Source organism: Carettochelys insculpta, chromosome 6 (assembly GCF_033958435.1).
Source record: "Carettochelys insculpta isolate YL-2023 chromosome 6, ASM3395843v1, whole genome shotgun sequence".
In the NCBI taxonomy this organism is placed as follows: domain Eukaryota; kingdom Metazoa; phylum Chordata; order Testudines; family Carettochelyidae; genus Carettochelys; species Carettochelys insculpta.
Window position 1 is genome coordinate 125,954,516 of NC_134142.1, and position 22,805 is coordinate 125,977,320.

Consider the following 22,805-nt stretch of genomic DNA (forward strand, 5'->3'; position numbering starts at 1 on the left):
ACACTCTCAGAAAATCACCATCCAGAATTGCCCATCAAGCTCTCACATGGAACCTGTAAGGAAAATGCAAAAGAGGAAGAGCTCGGGCAATGCGGAGAAGTATCAGAGAGGTGGCCGAGTTAGTCTGAATCTTCAATAACAATGAGAAGTCCTTATAGGCTTGTGGGCACCTTATAGGCTAACAGATATTTTGGAGCATGAGCTTTCGTGGGCAAAGACCCGCTTCAGCCGATGCAGGAGTGAGAAGGTCTATTGAGATCGAAGGACAATAACCAGCACATTCTCAGAGCCAGCTGGAAGGTTTGGCCCAAGGCAGAGTGAAGTGGAGGAGACTTGTAGGTGACCTGTGCTCCGCCTGGAGTACAAGGGTTTAAATCAAGTGAGATCAGCTAGTGAACTGTACCAAGGACCAGAAACACTTCCAAAGTCATTGCACTTCTGAAACTTCAGCATCTTTGCTTCCTAGGAGTTGGTGGGCAGTGCTGGGTCAGGGACTCGAAGCTCAGATAGAGCCGTGGGGCTGGGGCGATGTGGGAGGGGCTAGTTTCCACAAAGAACTTGGCACCACAGTAGCCAGTGTAAGAGGCTCCTCTCAGATCAGTCCCTTCTCTGCCCGGCGCACTGAACGCCCGCTGGGAGGCACTAGGCATGATGGGCTAGGTCTGTGCCAGGCCTTGCAAAGCAAGAACTCAGGTGTCCTTGACTCTTACCCTTGTTCTTTGACTGTGTGGCTGCTCAGGACAGCAGTTTCGTTCCAGTTCTTGGGGAGTTACCTGACCTTGGCTTTCACGCAACTGCTGCTGGAATACCACGTCCAATTCTGGAGCTCACAGTTTCAGAAGGATTGTGACAAACTGGGGAGGAGTCAGGAAAGAGCCCTGGGGATGACTCAAGGCTTAGAAAACCGGCCTACCAGGGAAAGTGCAGAGTCAGTCTATACAATGTAAGATTCAGGGGTGATTTGATATCTGTGCGGGCTCCCAGCCTAGTGAGAACAAGAGGCTGCTGCAGCCGAGAACGGACCGATTGTTTGTCACGTCACCCCGCAGAGATAGCAAAGCCCCGATGTGTGAAATGAGAGGCGCATGTTGGCAGAGGTGGGACTAACCGCTGGGCCCTGGTTGCAGGCGTATGCCATGAGGGGAGCGCGCCTGGCTCTCACTCTCTGTGTCACTGCCAAGCGAGAGGGAGCTGAGGAAGACATCCGGGCCCTGGACAGAATGTTCCAGACTTTGGGCTTTGAGAACCGCGTGGTCAGGGATCCCACCGCAGAGGTAAGTGTCTCCACTGCCCCCGTGAAGCAGGTTCCCTCGGTGACCCTCCCAGAGCCAGACTGGCTGCACCTCTCCGCCCTGGGGAGACACGAGGGGCTGCGGCACGGCCAGCGTGAGCTGCTTCCGCCCCTCTTCTCGTGTGCGTCCTGCGCAGCCTGGGGCACAGGGCTCCCGTCGGGCTGCCTCAGCGAAGGGGCGACGGCGTCGTCTGCACGTGCTCGCCGGCTGCTCCAGGAGCATCCGGTCCCTCACGCGCAGTGGGAGAGCTTTGAGCAGCGGGCTTGAGAGCCATGAGCCAGCTCATCGGTTTATACCCCAGCCCACCCCCACACCCTCCCTCGCAGACCCCTCCCCCCAGCCCACCCCCACGCCCTCCCTCGCAGACCCCTCCCCCCAGCCCACCCCCATGCCCTCCCTCGCAGACCCCTCCCCTCAGCCCACCCCCGCACCCTCCCTCGCAGACCCCTCCCCTCAACCCACCCCCACACCCTCCCTCACAGACCCCTCCCCTCAGCCCACCCTGCACCCTCCTAATCAGGCCCCCAGCCACCAACCCCTCCTGCACCTTGCATCCCACCCAGACCTCCTCCACCGATCCCCCCAGCTCACACCCTTGCAGCCTCTCCTGCACACTGAACCCTTCATTTTGGCACCACCACAGAGCCTAGGGCAGCCCCACAAAATCTGCTGGTCCTGGACCTCCAGAAGAGTTAATGCAGCCTTGCAGGGGAGCCCCAGGCCTTGCCCCCACCCCTTGGGCTAGAGCGTGAGGAGAACCACGGGCCCCGAGTTGCACGAGTGCGGGGTCTCTCTTTTCTCCGTTTCGCATTTAGGGGCCATGTCCATGAGGGGTTTGTTCTGGGGGGTTGGGGGGTGGTTTTTTCGTATGTGTGTGGCCCCCAACAGACTTTTCCTTGGGTCCACAGGCCCTGACCCATAGGACATTCCCCACCTCGGTGCTAAGTGTGCAGAAAGCGGCTGCTTCTCTAGTCTCTGTTCTTCCTCTTTTCTCTGCTCCATAAAGCCAGGCCAGAACCCGCAGCCTCCATCCCGTACCCTGCACGTGCCACGCCCTGGGAAGGAGGCTGTATAAATGTCCCAACTGATCCAAGCTGAAATTCAGCTTCTCACCAACCAGCTTAGTGAGCTCACAGTTTTTTGCCAAAGGGTTTCAAGGAGGCAGTGAAGGAATTTAGAAAGAAAATCGACTCCAGGAGCGACCCTGTGAGCTGCTGCTTCGTGGTCATCATGGCGCATGGTCACAGCGGTGTTGTCCAGGGAGCCAAAGGACGGATGGTGCTGCTGGAAGAGCTGTTTGCAGAGATGAGCAATGAGAAATGCCAAGCGCTGTGTGGCAAACCCAAGGTCTTCATCATCCAGTCCTGCCGGGGGGGTGAGCCTCAGACCTTTGACTGTATGGTAGGAGGCCCTGGGGAAGCCTAGGAGCAGGGGTTTGTGCGTGGAGGGTCTGTCATTTGTTGCATAAGGTTCGACCTCTTCCTCTCAGCTGCATTTAGCACCTCCTGCCCATCTGAGGGCTCACAGCTGTGGCGATATTTTCCTCTCCTGCCCACATGCTGCATCTATAAATAGGTGGGGCGCACTTAAGAACGTAAGGACGGCCACACTGGGTGAGACCAAAGGTCCATCCAACCCAGTAGCCATCATCCGACAGTGGCCAGTGCCAGGCGCCCCCGAGGGAGTGAATAGAACATGCAGTGATCCCTCTCCTGTCATCTCTTTCCAGCCTCTGACAGGCCAGGGACATCTCCCTGCCCAGCCTGGCTAACAGCCATTGATGGACCAAGCCTCCAGGGGTTTATCTAGCTCTTCTCTGACCCCTGCTAAGTCCTGGTCTTCACAGCCCCCTCTGGCGACTTGGAGCAGAGCCGGTGCCAGGGGACTTCATGGGCCAGGGTCTGCACACAGAGTTCCTGCCCCCTCCACTTCCATGGCCCAGGGAAAGGAGTGAGCCAGTGTGTGGTAGATCAGCTGGGAGGGATTGAGGGGATGGTAGTTCCCTGCTTAGCAGGTCCATCATATTTGCCCTCCACCTCTCCTTGGTTCTGCACCGGGCACAATAGGGTCAGGCTGGAAGGTCAGGCCCACTGCGTGCAACCCTCAGCTCAGCAAGAGTCAAGGTGCGTAAGCAATGTCCTCTACCAACTACTGAGCCAAAGGGATCCACCCGCCACTGGTGCAAGACAGTGATGTAACCCTGCTGCCAGGGGCAGCCAGCACAGCCAGGCCCAGCTTCCGTCTGTAGGGGCTTCTCTCCATCCATCCGTCCAACACAGGCTTGAGCCCCCACCCAGTGACCTGGGAACTTCCACAGCTCCCGTGGGAGCTTGGGGGAGGCAGTGCGTCCTCTCTCACAGGCACAAGGCTCTGAGCGTAAACAAGAGATGGTTACTGACTGGGAGGGAGGTAACTTGGCAGGAATTTGGGAAAACACCACACAGGGCAGAGGTGATTCTTGATTTAGTCCTAAATGGAGCATAGCATCTGGTCCAAGAGAACATTCCTGGACCTCTTAGCAATAGTGACTATAATGTAATTAAATTTCAAATTCTGGAGGCTGGGAAAATACTACAGTGGCCCTAGACTGTACTATTTAATTTCAGAAAGGGGAATTACACAAAAAGGAGGAAGTTTGTCAAACGGAAATTAAAAGGTACAGGGCCTAAAGTGAAATCCCTGCCAGCTGCATGGAAGCTTTTTAAAGACACCATCATTGAGACTCAACTTAAATGTGCACCCCAATGCAGGAAACGTAGTAAGAGAACCAAAAAGTGCCACCGTGTTTAAACAATAAAGTAGGAGAGGCAGCAGGAGACAAAAGGGCATCCTTCAAAAAACGGAAGTTAAATTCCAGTGAGGAAAATAGAAAGGAACATAAACTCTGCCAAGTGTGGTGTAAAAATATAATTAGGAAGGCCAAAGAAAGAATTCGAAGAACAGATAACCAACGAGTCAAAAAGTAATAGCAAAAAAATGTTTTTAAGTGCATCAGAAGCAGGAAGCTGCTAAACAATCAGTGGGGCACTGGATGGTCGAGATGCTAAAGGAGCACTCAGGGATGATAAGGCCATTGCAGAGAACCTAAATGATTTCTTTGCATCGGTCTTCGTGGCTGAAGATGTGAGGGACATTCCCAACCCTGAGCAATTGTTTTCAGGTAACAAATCTGATGAACTGTCTCAAATTGAGGTGTCATCAGAAGAGGTTTTGTAACAAATTGATAAACTAAACAGTAATAAGTCACCAGGGCCAGATGGTATTCACCCAAGAGTTCTGAAGGAGTTCAAAAGTGAAATTGCAGAACTACTGATTGTAGTTTGTAACCTGTCATTTAAATCAGCTTCTGTTCCAGATGACTGGCAGGTAGCTAATGTAAAGCCAATCTTTAAAAATGGCTCCAGAGGTGATCCTGGCAACTACAGGCCAGTCAGTCTCACTTCAGTACCGGGCAAACTGGTTGAAACTCTAGTACAGAGCAGAATTGTCAGACACATTGATGAACATAATTGGTTGGGGAAGACTCAACATGGCTTTTGTAAAGGGAAGTCGTGCCTCGCCAATCTATTGGAATTTTTTGAAAGGGTCAACAAGCATGTGGACAAGGGGGATCCTGTGGATATAGCACATTTACATTTTCAGAAAGCCTATGACAAGGTCCCTCACCGAAGGCTCTTAAGCAAAGTTAACTGTCCTGGCATAAGAGGGAAGGTCCTCTCTTGGACTGGCAACCGGTTAAAAGATCGGAAGCAAAGGGCAGGAATAAATGGTCAGTTTTCAGAATAGAGAGAGGTGAATAGTGGTGTCCCCCAGGGTCTGTACTGGGACCAGTCCTATTCAAAGGATTTATAAATGATCTGGAAAAAAGGATGAGCAGGGAGGTGGCAAAATTTGCAGATGATGCAAAACTGGTCCAAATAATTAAGTCTCAAGTAGACTGTGAAGAGCTACAAAAGGATCTTAATAAGTTGGGTGATTGAATTTCATCTGCCATTTTGTTGCCCAATGTTGATAAAGGCAAAGTAAAGCCCTCATAGCTCAGGGGTTTTGAACCCTGATCAGTTTTGTTGCTGGCCTCCGGGCTCTCTCCCGTTTGTCCACATCTCTCCAGATGTCTGGCACCCAGACCTGAACTAAGGCCTTCAGCTGAGGCCTCCCCCGGGCCCAGAACAGTTACCTCCCACGTCTTACATGCGGCATTCCTGTTCATACAGCCCAGAGTGAGGGCGGCCTTTTTTGCAACGGCCTCTCCTCGCTCCTTCTGAAAGGGAAACTGCTCAATTGTAGGTAACAGAGACTCTGGTGTTCCTCTGGGGGACAATGCTGCAGTGGACTCTCTCGCGCCTGATAGCCAATCACCCGGCCCTGAGCGCTTCGAGCTGATCCCAACGCACACTGACAGCCTTTTCGTCTATGCGTCTACCCCAGGTATGAGGACAACCCACCCCCCACACAGCAGAAGGGATGGTGTAACTGCACAGCTGTGGGCTGGCTGCTGACTTTCCCACCGGGTGGCAACAGCATTCGGGTACATTTGCAGTCCCATGGTTACTCCAGGCAGCGCATTCCCATTTCCTGCTGGAGTTTCACCCCTCTCCAGACACTCAGTCTTTCCTCCAATAGTCCCTGTGTGGCTGTCCCCCCCTTTCTGTGCCCCGATACCACCCCACCCCACTGCTCCTGGGGGCTGTGGGGAGAGGCAGAAGGAGCACGGGGACAGACTGGGGAGGAAGCTGTAGGTGCTTGTGGAGGGGAGGGTGGGAGAAGGGCTGGAAGGAACTCCTGCAATGTGCACAGAGCAAGCAAAGCCTCCGGCTTCGGGGCTTAAGCCAGTCACTAGCTCGGAGATGCTGGGATGAGACCGAGCCAGCCAGTGCCAGAGGCTGTCCTGAAGCTTGTAGGGCTATGCTGAGGGTGTGTGACATGGGTACCTGCGCACCCTAGGGACTGAGGTGGAACATGTCCTTTCTCCACACTGCCCCCGGCCTGCGGGGTGCCACCAGTGGGGGCAGCTGCAGTGAGGAGAATCCTTGAACCCTCAGACTGGAAGGGACCTCAGGAGGTTATTGAGTTCAGGGCCAAGGGATGACCTGCATTTATCCTGGTGGTGGGTGGGGGCTGGGAGGAGTGGTGCTTTTTTTTTTTCTTTTCCAAGGGAGAAAAGAAAAGGTGCCGGCACTCAAGCCCTGCTGGAAGCCTCAGCTGTGGGATCTCCAGCCAGGGCTCCGGGGAGACCTTGCGGCTGGGAGCCAGCTGGGATATGGACCCCTGCCAGCAGCCTCAGCCGTGGGATCCCCAGCTGGGGAGGTGCCTGGGTGGTGGGAAAAGTGCCAGAACACCGTTCTGGTGCGTTGCGGCAGAAAAGACGCTCTGGGGAGGAAATGCCCAGCAGAGGGGCAGGTGCGGCTGTCTGGGGAGGGTTTAAGGTAATTAAAGCACTTTCCCGTTCCCCAGGACACGTCGCCTATCGGAACACAAAGGCTGGATCCTGGTCGATTCAGACCGTAGTGGAGTTCTTTGAGGGGGGTGAAGGCACTCACATGCTGGACTTGCTTACCGAGGTAAGAGCACAGGAGACGTCCTCTCCAGCTGGCGACTCCCTTCTCAGCCAAAGGAGTTTGAGCTCAGGCTGGGATCTGGAGCGTGAACCAGATCCAGATGCCGGCAGGGAGAAAGCCCAGCCCTGCCCATAGCGCCCACAGCTCGGGCGCTGCTCCTGGGACCTGGGAGTTCAGTGGAAAACTTTAAAGCAGTGAACCCTCGAGTAATGGACTAATGCGGGGAGGGGTGCCCATCAATGGTGACAGTCTGTTCTATGGGGGGTTTACTGCACTCGTCCTGCCGCCCCCCAGCCAGGCTCCCTCAGGACACCCCCCCCCTGAAAAAAAGGGGCAACTCACTGTTGGAGCTACCGGAGCTGCTGCCATCGGAGGAGCTGCCACGGCAGCAGGAGCTGTGGCTGGAAGAGCCGCCTGCCACAGCCGGTGGCCCCAAGCCACGTGGCTCCTGCCACTGGAGCTGCTGCACGCTCCTCCTACCGGGGTGGGGGCACAGGCGAGAGCTGTCTGCCCACGTACGCAGCCCACCCCATGGGAAGGGTGCCTGGCAGCTCCGCCAGCAGCAACTGTCCTGGCAGCAGCAGCGGCTCCGGTGGCTGGGGCAAGTTTTTTCCTTTTTGAGGGGGGCAGATTTAGGATTTTACGGGCCCCCATGAAGTGGGTTTCAGGAACAATGGGGTCTGGTGGGCATCCGCTAAATCGGGGCCTGTAAAATTGAGGGTTTGCTGTATTAGCTTTCAAAATTATACACAATTTTTCAACACTGTGTTTGATGTTTGGTTGTTTAAATGGTCACAGCTATGGGCGATCATGAGGGGATGTTGGACAATTATTTAACGTCAGTAGTTGGTGAGATTCAAAGCGTTAAAACCTTATAACCCTTAAACCACAAACTGTCAACATCTTGTACCCAAATGTACCAGGTCAGCTTCCTTAAGCCAAATGCTCAGAACTTCTCAACTAGTGTCTCTTACTTCATCTAGTTATAAATACCAATTGTGGCTATGGGGAATGATTTGTCAGCGTGGAGGTGTGTACAGGGAACTGATATTGACCTACATTTACCGATTAAAAATGTGATTCCTTGCAAGCCTAGCTCAAAGGTGAATATTGTAACTCCTGCTTGTGCTGGGGTGCAGTCACAGCAGACCCCAGGGATATTCCCTGAGGTGCTGATCATGCCACTGCCACCCACCTTCTTGCTGTCTGGGGCTGCCCTCACCCCATCCTGTTGAGCCTCCGGTTTCCCTCAGCCGACGTACAAAGCTGGGGCTACTGTCCCCCCATGTGGCGCAAGGCACACACTGAATACTACTTCACCTCCAGATGATACAGTTCTAGGGCACTGCACCCCAGAAACCAACTCCCAAAGGAGACTCAAAGCCCCAAATATGTACATCTGACTCAGCGCAAAAGTTTTGCCCAGGGAAAGCTCATGAGAGGAATAAGGACATTTTGAAATGTGCAGGGTCCTTTTGAAAAGGACGCCTGTGTAGCCATGCCGAGCCGCGAGCATTCAAAAGTGGCACTTTTGAAGTGCCGCGGCCGGCAGCATGCTAATGAGGTGCTGAATATTCATTTCAGCGCCTCATTGGTATTCTCGATTTGGCCATTAGCATGGCCATTTCCAAGGTATGGCCAAGTGTGGCCACCCCCCAAATGAAATCAATGGGCAGCAGGTTTAGAACAAATAAAAGGAAGTTCTTCCTCAGACAGCACACAGCCAACCTGTGGAACTCCTCGCTGGAGGAGGCTGTGAAGGCTAGGACTGTAAGAGTGCAAAGGAGAGCTAGATAAATCCATGGAGGTTAGGTCCATCAAGGGCTGTTAGCCAGGGGCTAGGAATGGTGTCCCTGGTCTCTGTTTGTCAGAGGCTGGAGATGGCTGGCAGGAAAGAGGTGGCTTGATTGTTACCTGTTCTGTTTAGTCCCTCTAGCGCGCCTGGCACTGGCCACTGTCAGCTGACAGGACACTGGGCTGATGGACCTTTGGTCTGACCCAGTCTGGTCGTTCTTATGTTCTTACCCCATGGATAACCACATGACTAGATCACTTGTCCGTCCTTTTTTGGGGCGTTCTGCCGCTGATGGATTTCTAGATGGCACGTCTCCGCTAAATTCCTGAGATCTGGACTGGAGTCTGATGAGGCCATTTCTGTGTTCAGCCCATCTTCACCTGGCTGGGAGGTGGCCACACCTCCCATTGGGAACCTCAGCAGCACGTGCAGAGCCGCTCTTATCACTTCACATGCAAAAATGATACAGACATACAGGCAGCATAAGCCGACTCCGCGACTCGCCAGCTTTCATTAGGCTCTCCCCGGCCCGCTCGGCACAAGGTTTGGTGCAAACCTGGCACAGGGCTTACAGTAATGGGTCTCGTGGTCATTTTAACACCCAATAATGTTACACCCCAAATAAGCAAACAGATGATAACAAACCTGCAGCCACTTGTCTGCTGTCCCCCCTTAGAAGCCCAACATCACTGCTAGCCTCCAGCGCAACCAGTGGGCTGCTTCACCCTGCTCACAGCACCGCTCTGACAGGGGCCATTGCAGATCCCCTTTGGGATGTTCCCCGGGTGCTGAACATGCCCCTGTGTGATGGGGTTCTGGGGTCCCCCAAGCTCTGCACCCCGTCTGCAGGCAGGAGAGTCTCTCACTCAGCAGGAAAACAGCAGGTTTATTAGCCGACAGGACACAGCGTCGTACAGAGGAGTCAGTGCAGCAGGCAGAGACAGCCAGTCCGATCCATGTTGGGGAGAGGAGGCCCCGAGGGGCCCGCAGAGCTGGGGCCTGGGCCCCTCCTTTGTCTCTCTCTCTCCCAGCCCAGACTCACTGCTTCCAACTCCCAGTTCCAATTCAAACCCCTCAGGCTCCACCTCCTCCTTTGTCTGCAGAACAAAGGTGTTACCTGGTCGTCAGGGTTACCCTCAGCAGGAGCCTCACACCCTCTGTGAGCCCCACACACACACACACAGGTATCCCCCACTCCATCACACCCTGACACCCTCCCCCTTCTTCTCTGGGGCTCCCCACCACTGTGTCCTGCTGGGCCAGTCCCTCTAGTTTCCCCCAGCGCAGGCACAAAGTGGGGGTTGCTGCCCCCACATCCCACTTGGCTAAGGCTCTGGGAGGGAGTTTGTTTAGCAGACTTCCTGCTTCTGACATGCTTTAAAAATGCTGCTATTATTTTTGAGGTTCTGGCTGGCTGTTCTGCAAGCTCTTTGCACCGGCCTAATTCTATTTTTACGCTGCATTAGCCAGAGTTGATGCTGCTCTCTATTTTCCTCATTAGGGTTTAACCTCCACTGTTCATACAATGCCTGTATCTCTCACTGCTTTTCCACCTGGCTGTTAACTATGGTGGCACTTTTTTTGATTCTGTTGCAATCTTTTTGAAAATGTGGAGCACACATTTAAGTTGATCCTCCTTTACTGTGTCTTCAAAAAGTTTCCACGCAGCTTGTAGGGATTTAACTCTTGACACTGTACTTCTAATTTCTGTTCAACGAACCTCTTCATTTTTTTGTGTAGTTCCCTTTTCTGAAATTGAATGCCACAGTGGTGGGCTGCTGGGGTGTTTTTCCCACCACAGGACGTTAAATGTAATGACATTCACTGACTAAGCCATCCAGCTGTATGCAGCTCCTGGACCAGTTCCTGCACTCCACTTAGGAATAAATCAAGAATTGCCTCTCCCCTTGTGGGTTCCAGACCCAGCTGCTCCAAGAAGCAGTCGTTTAAGTGACAGCCGCACACAGTCAGAGTGACAAAGCACTTCGTTCTCTGCCAGGTGATTGGAAAGGTTTCTAAGAAACACTTCAGCGTAACTGAGAATGGAACGAGGAGTGCCAGAATTATGAGCCCAGTTTTCCAGAGCTCGCTGAGGAAGCTGCTCGTGCTGAAGGTAAGGGGTCGCTCAGCTCCAGCTCCAACTCTCCCTTCACTGTGTGCTCCTGTAGCCACACGCAGAACTGAGGTTTCTCCATTTGCCCTCTATCGCTCCTGCTGGCGAGCACAGGGCCAGAGGTAGGACTGGCAGCCGTTCCCGTGCTCACGGGGACAATGCCGATAACAAAGGAGCCTCTCACTAACACGCATCACGTTATACCTTGTGTTGGGTGTCTGTTAACAACAAGCACCACATCAAATAGGGAGTCTGGTCTCAGAACAACCCACGGGGATGAACTTAGATTTTCTAACCCCCTGCTGGTGCTCACTGTAGGAGCTGAGCAAGATGAGAGATGTGTAAACTTCAAAAACCCACTTCATCTAAGCACTGCTGGTGCCCCTCACCCCCGACCCGCAGCCCCTGCCAGCCCAGCCCGGGGCTCCCCCATGGGTGTCATGTGCACCCCCCATTCAGGAAGGGTAGTCTCTTCCTGCGGCCCTACCCCCTTCCTACCCTTAACAGCTGGTCCATCAGAGCAGTCCGGGTGAGCCCCAGCCTGAACCCAGGCCACCCAGAGCAGCTCTAAGTCCTGCCACAGCCCAGGGCCGACTGGAGAGCATTAGCAGAGGCTCGGGGGAGGCTTGGCCCCCAGCAGGTTGCTGGTGAGGGCTGCTGTAGTGCTCACTGTTTTGTACTTGCAGGGTTGGTTTTGCATTTTTATTTCTCCCTTGGGGAGAAAATGGGCGTGTTTGTCCAGAGCAAACCGCAAATCTGGTGGGCAAAACAGAAAGAATCTTCGGAAAGAGTCTGAAATGAAAAACTTGGCAGACTCCTTGTCTCTTGTTTTCCTGGTGATAACACATTTACCTGGTGGGGTTTTGTTGTTTGGTGTGTGTATGTGGGGTTTCTTCTTTCCTAGGATGGTGCTCTATAGTCTGGTGAGTGAGATGATTTCTGAAGAATAAGCTTAGCAACGAATCAACAGGTGAATTAAGGACTGGGCTAATTCATAGAGGGACAAAAGGCTGCCACCTTAACCCCTTCCTCTGTGGAGATACACCGCCAAACATCTTCTAAAGACTGACTTTCGACCACTATTGGTGTGTTCACCTGAGCTTTTCCGACTGGCATCACCTTTGTTTTATTGCTGTTTATCCTCAACCCAACTTTACCTGCTTCTTTTTCTAAACTTGTTGTCATGTCCTGCAAGCATTCGCCCATTTCTGCAAGCAGCACGATATTGTCAGCGAAGTCCAGATCTGTGAGCCGCCACTGATTTTCCCAAGTGATACCAAAATTCGTCCTGCACGTTGCTTTCCTCATAATGAAGTCCACAGCCAGAAGGAACAAGAACGGCAATAGAACACACCCTTGCCACACACCAGAGTCAATATGGAAGAAATCGGTCCTACCACTATCAGTCCTCTCACAGCAACTGGAGTTTAGGTAGAGATTTTGGAAGGTGTTGATGTAGTGTTGTGGGATACCATAACTATGTACAATGTTCCACAGTGACTCTCTCTGTACGCTGTCAAACGCCTTTTTGAAATCAATAAAGTTTATTGACCGCGACCGTTGAAATTCAATACTCTGTTCAATGATGTTACGCAACGTGAAAATTTGCTCACTGCATGAGTGTCCACGCCGAAATCCGGCCTGCTCCTCCTGCAGTGTATTATCCACTGCGGCCAGAAGCCTCCTGAGCAGGACAATACAGAACACTTTGCCCGGGACTGGTAGGAGCGTAATACCTCTCCAATTACTACAGTCAGTGACGTTCCCCTTTTCTGGTAACTTAACAATCACTCCCTTCGTCCAATCACTTGGGACACACTCTGCTCGCCAGCATGTGTTCAACAACCCCAGTAGCTCTTGCACGACACTGTTGGCCCCGTACCTTAGTAATTCGGCCGTGATTTGGTCAAGACTGGCGGCCTTGTTATTCTTCAGCCATCTAATGGCTTTATCAATTTCTTCAATTTGATCACGCCTAGGTCTACTTCTAGTTCGTCAGAAGGACTGGAATTACTAAAATCGTAGGTTGTGGCTGGAGCTGGCTGGTTTAATATCTCTTTGAAGTGCTCTACCCAGCGTGCATCTGGCTCTTCTTTACTTAGTAAGATCTTCCCGTTCTCATCCTTGACAGGAACGATGGAATTGCATCTTGCACCTGTTAGTTCTCGGACAATATGATACAGTGTCTTGGTGTCACGTTTCTTAGCTGCTTCTTCTGCTTCAGCACCCCTGCGTTCCAACCATTCTCTTTTGTCAGCCCGGCAGCTTCTCTGAACTTGACGATCCAGCAATTGGTACTTTACAGTAGCCTCTGCTATCTCGTTTGGCGATTTTGCCTGGGCTCTGTGATGGAGTGGGGGATACTTGTGTGTGTATGAGTGGCTCACAGAGCGTGTGGGTCTCCTGCTGAGGTTAACCTTGACGACCAGGTAACACCTTTGTACTGGAGACAAAGGAGGAGGTGGAGCCTTAGGGGTTTGAATTGGAACTGCGAGTTGGGAAGCAGTTAGTGTGGGCTGGGGGAGAGCGAGACCAAGGAGGGGGCCAGGCCCCGGCTCCGGGGGCCCCTCGGGGCCTCCTCTCCCCAGCGTGGATTTGACTGGCTGCACTGACTCCTCTGTATGATGCTGTGTTCTGTCGGCTAATAAACCCGCTGTTCTCCTGCTGAGTGAGAGTCACTCCTGCCTGCGGACAGGGTGCAGAGCTTGGGGGACCCCGAACCCCATCACAGTCTCTATGCTGTTTCGCGATTTTATGCTCATCTATCAGTCTCCAGGTTCTGTCTTGTATCCAGCGTTCTCTTTGCATGCCTCTTCTCCGGCCAATCGCCTCTTCCGCGCTCTTAGTCGCTGCTTGTTTGAACTGCATCCACTGGTCTTCGAGTTCATTTTCACGATGCATTTGTTGGAACTGATTCTTGAGTTCAAGCTTGTACTGTTCAGCCATGGCCTGAGCTCTCTGCTTTTCAACTGCGAAGGACCAGAGCCTTTCTCTTTTTGTTTTTGAGCGAAGGCGAAGCGATGCCATCAGAAGATGATGGTCCGATCCAATATCGGCTCCCCGATACACTCTTGCATCTAACAGCGCTGATCACCAGCGTTTGCTGATACAGAGATAGTCGATTTCGTTGTTAGTGATGCCATGAGGAGACCGCCATGTTTTCTTATGAATATTTTTGCGTGCAAAATAGGTGTTTCCAATGCGCAAGTTATTCATACTACAGAACAGCAGTATGCGCTCTCCATTATCGCTCGTCTGTGTCGCTGATCCCTATGGGCCAATCACATGTTCCCATCCTTGTCTTTTGCCATCTATTTGTGCATTCATATCGCCCATAAGTAGCCTCATGTCATGACTGGGGACACCATTGATAGTGTCTTGCAGCAGGTTGTAAAATTCATCTTTTTCGGTTTCATCAGCATCCTCAGTTCATGCATATACCTGAGTCACGGTAGTCTTTGCATGCCTCGACTGGAACCTCGCTGTGACAATGCGCTCGCTCATGGGCTTCCATCCAACTCATGGGCTTCCATCCAACAGAAAACAAAGGGTGGGAATAAATGGTAAATTTTCACAATGGAGGGGGGTAACTAGTGGTGTTCCCCAGGGGTCAGTCCTGGGACCGATCCTGTTCAACTTGTTCATCAATGATCTAGGAAACGAGGTAAGCAGTGAGGTGGCAAAGTTTGCAGATGACACCAAGTTGTTCAGGACAGTCAAAACCAAAAGGGATTGTGAAGAACTACAAAAAGATCTCAGCAAACTGAGTGATTGGGCAGCAAAATGGCAAATGAAATTTAATGTGGGTAAGTGTAAGGTAATGCATGTTGGAAAAAATAACCCAAATTACACGTACTACATGATGGGGTCAAATTTAGCTACGACGGATCAGGAAAGGGATCTTGGAGTTATAGTGGATAGTTCTCTGAAGACATCCACGCAGTGTGCAGCGGCAGTTAGTAAGGCAAATAGGATGTTAGGAATTATTAAAAAAGGGATAGATAATAAGACAAAAGATATCATACTTCCCCTATATAAAACTATGGTACGCCCACATCTTGAGTACTGCGTGCAGATGTGGTCTCCTCACCTCAAAAAAGATATATTGGCATTAGAAAAGGTTCAGAAAAGGGCGACTAAGATGATTGGGGGTTTGGAACGGGTCCCATATGGGGAGAGGCTAGAGAGACTGGGACTTTTCAGTTTGGAAAAGAGGCGATTGAGGGGCGATATGATAGAGGTATATAAAATCATGAATGGTGTGGAGAAAGTGAATATAGAAAAATTATTTACCTTTTCCCATAATACAAGAACTAGGGGACACCAAATGAAATTGATGGGTAGTAGGTTCAAAACTAATAAAAGGAAATTTTTCTTCACACAGCGCACAGTCAACCTGTGGAACTCCTTGCCCGAGGAGGCTGTGAAGGCCAGGACTCTATTAGGGTTTAAAAAAGAGCTTGATAAATTTTTGCAGGATAGGTCCATAAATGGCTATTAGCCAGGGATAAAGTATGGTGCCCTAGCCTTCAGAACAAGGGCAGGAGATGGATGGCTGGAGATAAATCACTTGATCATTGTCTTCTGTTCTCCTTCTCTGGGGCACCTGGCATTGGCCACCGTCGGCAGATAGGATGCTGGGCTGGATGGACCTTTGGTCTGACCCAGTATGGCCATTCTTATGTTCTTATGTTCTTATGTTAATGCCTGCGTTGCATCCTTGCTGAGTACCAGACCTACACCGTGCACATGTTGGTCATCATTTCCAGAGCATAGAATGGTCTTTCCATCACTAAGTATCCTCTCACTTCCTAACCACCTCATCTCGCTAACGCCGAGGATGTCCATTCGGTAGCTGTCAAATTCGCGAAGTAACTGTGCTAGCTTTCCACACTGTGTAATGTTCGTACGTTCCAAGTTCCGACTTTCGTTGTGGTTTTGGCACTTAGGATCGAGCTCTGCATCAGGCTCTGAACTTCCTTTCAGCTTTCATTCAGCGCCGTCATAAAGGTTTTTGTTTATTTTGTTTGGTTGCACTTGTTGTTTCTGTAGCAATTAATAGGTTTTATGGGATGGGGTTGCTAGCCCAATGCTCAACCTTCCTCCTTTTTCATCCAGGCCTAGGACCAGCAATGGCGGAGTTCATTTGCATACTTGGCTTAATCTAATTCTTGACCTTCCCCCCTCTTCTACCTCTCCACTCTCTGATTTGCTCACCTTGATCATTTTTGTGTGATTTGTCCTTCTTGATTACTGTTTTTGGTTCTCTGTGGCTTAAATATTGAGTCTGTTCTGGGCTGGCTCTGGTCTGAAGAAGTGGGTCTGTCCCACGAAAGCTCATCACCTCATAAATTATTTTGTTAGTCTTTGAAGTGCTACTGGGCTGCATTTTTGTTTTGATAGTGTATAGACTAGCCCAGCTTTCTCTCTGTTACTACGTACACACACGTATCCCCCACTCCATCACATCTCTCCCCACTTCCAGACCGAACTGAGCGGGGTCACTCAGCCAGTGACCTGGGGATGTTCGGGGCCCTCCCCGCATGACAGGGCATCGGCTGCACCCTCGGTGCTCCCCTTGATGTGCACCACCTCCACGTCGTAATCCTGCGTGGGGAGGCTCCAAGTCAGGAGCTTGGTATTGGCCCCTTTCATGTGATGCACCCGGGCAAGTCCCGTTGGTTCCCTCAGGTTGGTCAGTCTCCCTGCTTCGGTCTCTAGTCCATCAGCCACGTTCTCCAGTCGGGCAGGCAGAGCCCATACAGCTGCTGCAGCACCAGCAGATCAAACAGTTCTTCTCTGGTCTGGGCCCTGCCCCGTCTGCCCACCAGTCCATACAGCTGCTCCAGCAAATGTCTGGAATTCAGTTACAGTCCAGTAAAGGAAGGTACTAATGCTTTCCACCCTCGGCATTTAGCCAGACCACCACAATGGTTGTGTGCCTCAGTTTCCCCTTCCATGCCACACAATAGGTTTGGAAGGTTCCTCCTCATGTGAGAGGTTGCAGGACTAGTTACAGGGAACAACGGTGACATGTCAGAATTACAAACTCCTTCAACACACAACTCATGCTTCTACATCCATGGCATCATGTTACATGGCTCTGTCCAAACATTCAGTACACGGTACAATTCTACAGCGTTTGGTAGCAGCACCCACTGGTTACAGCAGTCAGTGTGAGTAACAGAACGAACCCATTGCAACTGTACATTCACATTGCTCTTTGGTAGACCACAACCTTTGTGTAACGTCAGTAGCAGCGAGGGAGCCGTGCTAGTCTATACACTATGAAAACAAAAAGCAGGGTCGAAGAAGTGGGTCTGTCCCACGAAAGCTCATCACCTAATAAACTATTTTGCTAGTCTTTAAAGCTCTACTTAACTGTTTTTTGTTTTGATTTTGTGTAGCACTGTTAGCCGATGGCCGGGTAATGTGGTCTGTGAGCCTTATCACATCCGAGTCTTTAACTGTGAGGACCGGCAGTCCCTTTGCAGCGGGCAGCCAGGATGGCTGTCGGGTGCCCCAAGAGTCTGCCCCATGGAGGCGACACGACTCAGCGCTCGGCTTCTACTGCACCTTACCCCTGACCAGGCTGATCTCGCCAAACGGCTCAGGTGCTTTGTTTGTGTTTGGCCGCGTTACAGTAACTGGGAGTCGGGCTCAAAGCTTAAATGGTGGCTATTTATTAAAAGCAGAAACAAGAATCTCAATGGTTACAAGGTTAGTGCTCTATCTTCTTAACTACTAGTAGGATGATACACATGACATGCCAATTAGATTGTGCAGGGAGATTGAAGTGTTCACCCCCAGGCTTCTGTCCATTGCTGTTCCTGATGTCTGATTTATGTCCATTCACACTCAGTGGCAGATTTAAGGGTGGCAGTTCTGAAACAAAAAAAATTTAAAAATCAAATGGAGAGAGAAATCTCTGAGCTTCCATTTATTGGCAACTTTGACTCCATTAACCAAGGATTAAACAGAGGCTGGGAGTGGCTCGCAGCTTACAAAGGCAGCTTCTCTGCCCTGGGTGTTAATATCTCCCCATTAGACTCTGACAAAGGCTCACATCCCCCTGTCTGATCTGACTTGTTTTTAACTGTTTTGGTAAGTGCTGTTGATACTGGGCCATTTCCACCCTGACTGGATAGACCTGGTCAGCTCTGACCCTCCCTCTTACTGGGACCCCCCTCTTTAAATACCCATCTGAAACACACACACACACACACACACACCCGCTGAAGTGGGTCTTTGCGCATGAAAGCTCATGCTCAAAATATCTGTTAGTCTATAAGGTGCCACAGGACTTCTTGTTGCTTTCTGAAAGTTGTTTTGTGAGTCCCAGACTCAGAATCCACATGAAGGAATCCCTGTTTCTCCCTTACTGGCCCACCAGGCCCACAGCTCCTTTGTCCTTCCACCTGCAACTTCTGCCTCCCCCTGGAATCAGAAGTGGAGCCCAGTATGAGCATATAAGTGTTTCCAGCATCTGGAGATGGGGAATTGCTGGCCCTCTCCTGCATCCTACAGAGATTGACTGTGCAGCTGTTTCACTTGGGTCTCACAGGGCTGCTCACATTCCCTGAGAGTTTTCACTTTCCTGGGACCAACTCCCAATTCCTGAGAACCCTTTACCCTGCCTGCTTTGGACCCTTGCAGAGCACAGCCAGTGGTTCACACTCAGGCAGGTCCTGGCCATCAGGAACTGACACACACTTTTCCCCAGGCAAAGGGCTGCTCTGGCTCTTACAGACAAGCACCTTTCCTATTCACTCTCCTTCACCTCACTCCCATTTCCCACAGTCCCCACAGATGGGTCAGGAAAAGTTTCAGGGAAATTCTCTTTCTCAAGAGCTCCCCCAAACAACAACTCACCCCTGTCTGGCTCCACAGGGGCACTGCTCCCTTGGGCCACAACCAGCTCCTGGGTTTCACCTACACCCAGGATCACTTCTGGCCCACCAGGCAGATTCCCACGTAATCCCCCTCCAGGCAGACAGCCAGTACCACCGGACAGAAGGTCAGGGTCCCTTTCCTCCCTTCTGCTACCAGCTTCTTTATCTTCAGCATAACTCCATTGCCCGTCTGCTCTTCCTGTGTCCTGGCTAGAGGATGACTCTGGTAGGACAGAGTCCTCTCACCCCTCCCAGTAACAGCTCAGCATCAGGCAAAGAACAAGTACTAGAATCATCTGGTCTCTGGGATTTCCCTGATGATGCTAACTGGATCGGACTGAGTTAAAGCATCATCCTCCCTGAGAGACACAGAGGTAGGCCCACTGCCCATCTGGGCTTCAGCTGCACTCAGATCCAGCCCTTGGATCTTGGCCCCATCTCAAGCCCCCACAGGCTGAGACAAAGGATTTAGTTTTGCAGAAGCAACTTTCTTGCACCAAGGACCAGCGTCCTTATCAGGGATACCACTGCCCATCCCAGAGCCATTCCCTCTGCTCCAGCCCCCATGGCTGGATTCAGAGTCACACCTGGAATGCTCTTTCCTGGTGATTCCCTCTTCAGCCACCCCAGGCTGGGGAATCTTCCTCAGACAATGGGCTAGTTTCCTTGCTGGCACCTTTTCCAAATGCAGGCTCTGCTCTCTCCCCAGGCTGCTGCTGCTGTTCAACATAGACAGACAATGGGAGACACTCTCTCCTTTGTCCCAGCCCCCCTGGCTGGTCTCCACACACACACAGAAGGCGAAGCAGCTTCTCTCACAGACAACTTGCCAGTCCCAGTGGACAAGCTGCTTTCCTGCACAGACACACAGGCACCTTCCTCAGCCCAGGCCTGGAAAACCCTTTGCAGGTCTGTCTTGGCCACTAGTAGATGATGGGTTGGAATCGCTCCTTCCCTCCTTGAGCTGTGGCAGGCCACTCGGTTCAGAGCTCCATGCAGTCCAGGGTTCCCTGCCCCGATCCAGGCTCACCTCTGCAGAAGTTTCCTTAACCCTCAGCTCTGCCACTGCACATCCACGCTGCCTTGTCCAGCTCCTTTAATCTTGATTCGGGTTCCAGGTGCTGCCGCTTCACAGCAGAGTTCCTGAGCGTGGTTGCAGCCTCTCAGGCTGACGCCCTCTGCACCCCACGATCCCTGGAAGAATCCCTTCAGTGTGCCAGGCTCCTCGAGGGTCACAAGCTCCCTGGGGTTAGGCCGTAGGCCCCTCCGCCCTCTGGGACCGACTCCAACAGACTCTCAGCGGAACCCCTTCTTCAGTGTGACACCCGCTCTCAAGGACCATGAGCACACTGTCTCGGGACGAACTCATTCAGCGTCAGCCTCCTCAGGGGTCACTTTCTCCGGGGGGTTGGGCCCTCGGCCCCACCACCTTCTGGGGCTGACTCCAACGGACTCCCAGGAGTGACCCCCCCTCAGGTAAAACAAAGTCCTGCGGCACCTCACAGACTAACAGAGATTTTGGAGCATGAGCTTTCGTGGGCAAAGACCCGCTTCAGCAGGTGCTTGAGTTGCGGGGGTTCAGAGGGGTATTTAAAGAGGGGGGTCCCAGTAAGAGGGAGGCCAGAGCTGACAAGGTCTGTTCAGCAAGGTGGAAATGGCCCAGTATCAACAGCACTTATCAAAGTTGATACTGGGCCATTTCCACCTTGCTGAATAGACCTTGTCAGCTCTGGCCCCCGTTACTGGGACCCGCCTCTTTAAATACCCCTCTGAACCCCTCCTCCCCACTTATGCATCTGCTTAAGTGGGTCTTTGCCCACGAAAGCTCATGCTCCAAAATCTCTGTTAGTCCATAAGGTGCCACAGAACTTCTTGTTGTTCTCGAAGCTACAGACGAACACGGCTCCTCTCTGATACTTCCCCGCTCAGGTGTGACACCCTCTCGAGGACCACATCTGCAGCTGCTCAGGTTCAGCCACAGGACCCTCCCCCTTGGGGACCTGCAACTCACTGCCCGTCAGCACACCTGGGTCTTGCTGGCCCCTCTTCTTCCTCCTGGGCCGCTGTCACTTACTGCTGGATGTTCCATCCTCAGGGTGCAGTACATCCCACTGCTGACACCAGTGTGATGGGGTTCAGGGGACCCCAAGCTCTGTGCCCCGTCCCCAGGCAGGAGTGACTCACTCAGCAGGAGACCAGCGGGTTTATTAGCCGACAGGGCACAGCATCGTACAGAGGAGTTGGTACAGCCGGCAGAGACAGCCAGTCCCATCCATGCTGGGGAGAGGAGACCCCAAGGGGCCCCCGGAGCCAGGGCCTGGCCCCCTTCTTGGTCTCTCTCTGTCCCAGCCCAGACTCACTGCTTCCAACTCCCAGTTCCAGTTCAAACCCCTCAGGCTCCACCTCCCCCTTTGTCTGCAGCCCAGAGGTGCCACCTGGGCACCAGGTTACCCCCAGCAGTAGCCCCCCACCCTCTGTGAGTCTCACATGTATCCCCCACTCCATCACACCTGGCTTACCCAGCACCGATCCCAGCTCTCGGCCCTCTCCACTGACTCAGAGTGGAAGCTGCGCGGCTGCAGTACAAGAGAGACCAACCGCAAGCCAGTGGTGTGGTTTCCCTGCTTCTGTATGAGCTGCTGAGGTGCAGCAGGGTCAGAGGGGGCAGGTCGCAGAGCTGCTGATACCTGCCCCACCCCCCACAGGAGGCTCCCAGGAGCAGCTCCAAGGCAGAGGAACTTAGGGGGTGACTGGGGAGCCAAGACCCCCCCCCCGGTTCCAAACCCCTCAGGGATAGGCTGCTTTGCCAGGAAATCCTACAAGCAGTGGCCAAAGCGCTTTCTAAGGGAGCAATGCAAAGCTTGCAGTGAGCATGTGCTGTGAGAGAGAAGCAACCTAACAACCACACAACGGTAACCCAGACAGCATTAAGGAGGCAGTGAGCGTATTGTCCCTGGCTTGGCAGGCATGTTGCTTCAGCCCCTGCCTCCAAGTGGTGGATTCCACATCCGCGCGGGGCCGCTCCCTGACACAAGACAGTTGTAAGAACTTCAGACCATCAGCCAGAATCCACAGTGTACAAATTCCACAAGCCCTCCCCTTTCCATGTTCCCTGCGCTTCCGGCACTCAGCCCCCAGGCAGGGACATGCAGCGAGGGCGTCCAAAGGGAGCTGCTTCCACATCTTCCCATTTGCTTACTAGTTTTCTTACCAGCGCTGCTTAATAACAGTGTCTGATCGGAAGCTGGTGCAGTGATCAGTGGGCGAGGGAAGCGGCCAGTGCAGACAGCCCTCGAGGGACACCTTGCCCCTTTCCTAAGTGACTGTGATAAGGCTGGGGGTGAAACCTCCCAGAAACCTGGGCTCAGAGTCTGCTGCATGAGAGATGAGACAGGGAGTCCTCGTGGCCGGATGGGTCTCTGAGTAATGGGAGCCGGGTCGAGGCCTCAGAAAGATCCTTTTGTTAGCTGATTACACCAGGGCTGTGCAGGAGCCATGAAAGTACCACGCAGCAGTGGGACAACACCTTTGCTTACGTGAAAGGCGTCGCGCACAGGGTCCTGTCCATAGTACTGGGTTTGTTGAATTAGATGTCTTTAGTGTGGAGAGCAGAAGGCTGAGAGGGGACACGGTCACACCTTTTAAGTACCTAAAAGGGTGTTAGAGGAGGAGGGAGAAAAATTATTCCCTTGAACCTCTGAGGACAGGACAAGCTGCAATGGGCTTAAACTGCAGCAAGGGAGGTTGAGGCTGGATGAGGAAAAGCTTCCCACCAGTCAGGGCAGTTAAACACTGGAATAAGTTGCCTGGGGAATCTGGAATCTCCATCCTTGGCGATACTCAAGAGCAGGTTAGACAGACATCTGCCAGGGATGCTGCTTGGTGAGGGCAGGGGACTGGACGACTCGCTGACCTCTCGAGGTCGCTTCCCGTTCTCGTGTTCCAGGATCCTATTGCTACGCGCATCCCTGCGGTTTCCCGGCTGGGTGGCTGCAGCACAGCCCAGGTCTGCCCAAGAACCCTCCCACGGCTGAAACTGAAGCACTAGGGGTCCTGTTTGCTGAACTCCAGTGCACATTTCTGTACCGGGCCACAGTGCACATCAGCCAGTCCATCGTCTGCAGCCAAACCCTACGGTACAGCGACCCGCCGACA

At 52.5% G+C, this 22,805-nt stretch overlaps 1 protein-coding gene across 1 annotated transcript; it reads left to right on the forward strand.

Moving 5' to 3' along the window:
* Positions 1 to 1,136: 1,136 nt before the first annotated feature.
* LOC142015216 (caspase-14-like) lies at positions 1,137 to 12,483 on the forward strand. Its single transcript, XM_074998632.1, has 6 exons — positions 1,137 to 1,274; positions 2,442 to 2,693; positions 5,561 to 5,720; positions 6,747 to 6,853; positions 10,645 to 10,758; positions 12,415 to 12,483. The coding sequence occupies exons 1-6, from the start codon at positions 1,137 to 1,139 to the stop codon at positions 12,481 to 12,483; spliced, it is 840 nt and encodes a 279-aa protein (XP_074854733.1).
* Positions 12,484 to 22,805: the final 10,322 nt, after the last annotated feature.

Bases quoted from the DNA above. Each gene is read 5' to 3' on its own strand.
- LOC142015216 (XM_074998632.1), top strand. From the start codon at position 1,137: ATGAGGGGAGCGCGCCTGGCTCTCACTCTCTGTGTCACTGCCAAGCGA. The intron at 5,721-6,746 runs GTATGAGGACAA...CCCGTTCCCCAG, and splicing joins CGTCTATGCGTCTACCCCAG to GACACGTCGCCTATCGGAAC. The intron at 10,759-12,414 runs GTAAGGGGTCGC...CTCCTCCTGCAG, and splicing joins GGAAGCTGCTCGTGCTGAAG to TGTATTATCCACTGCGGCCA.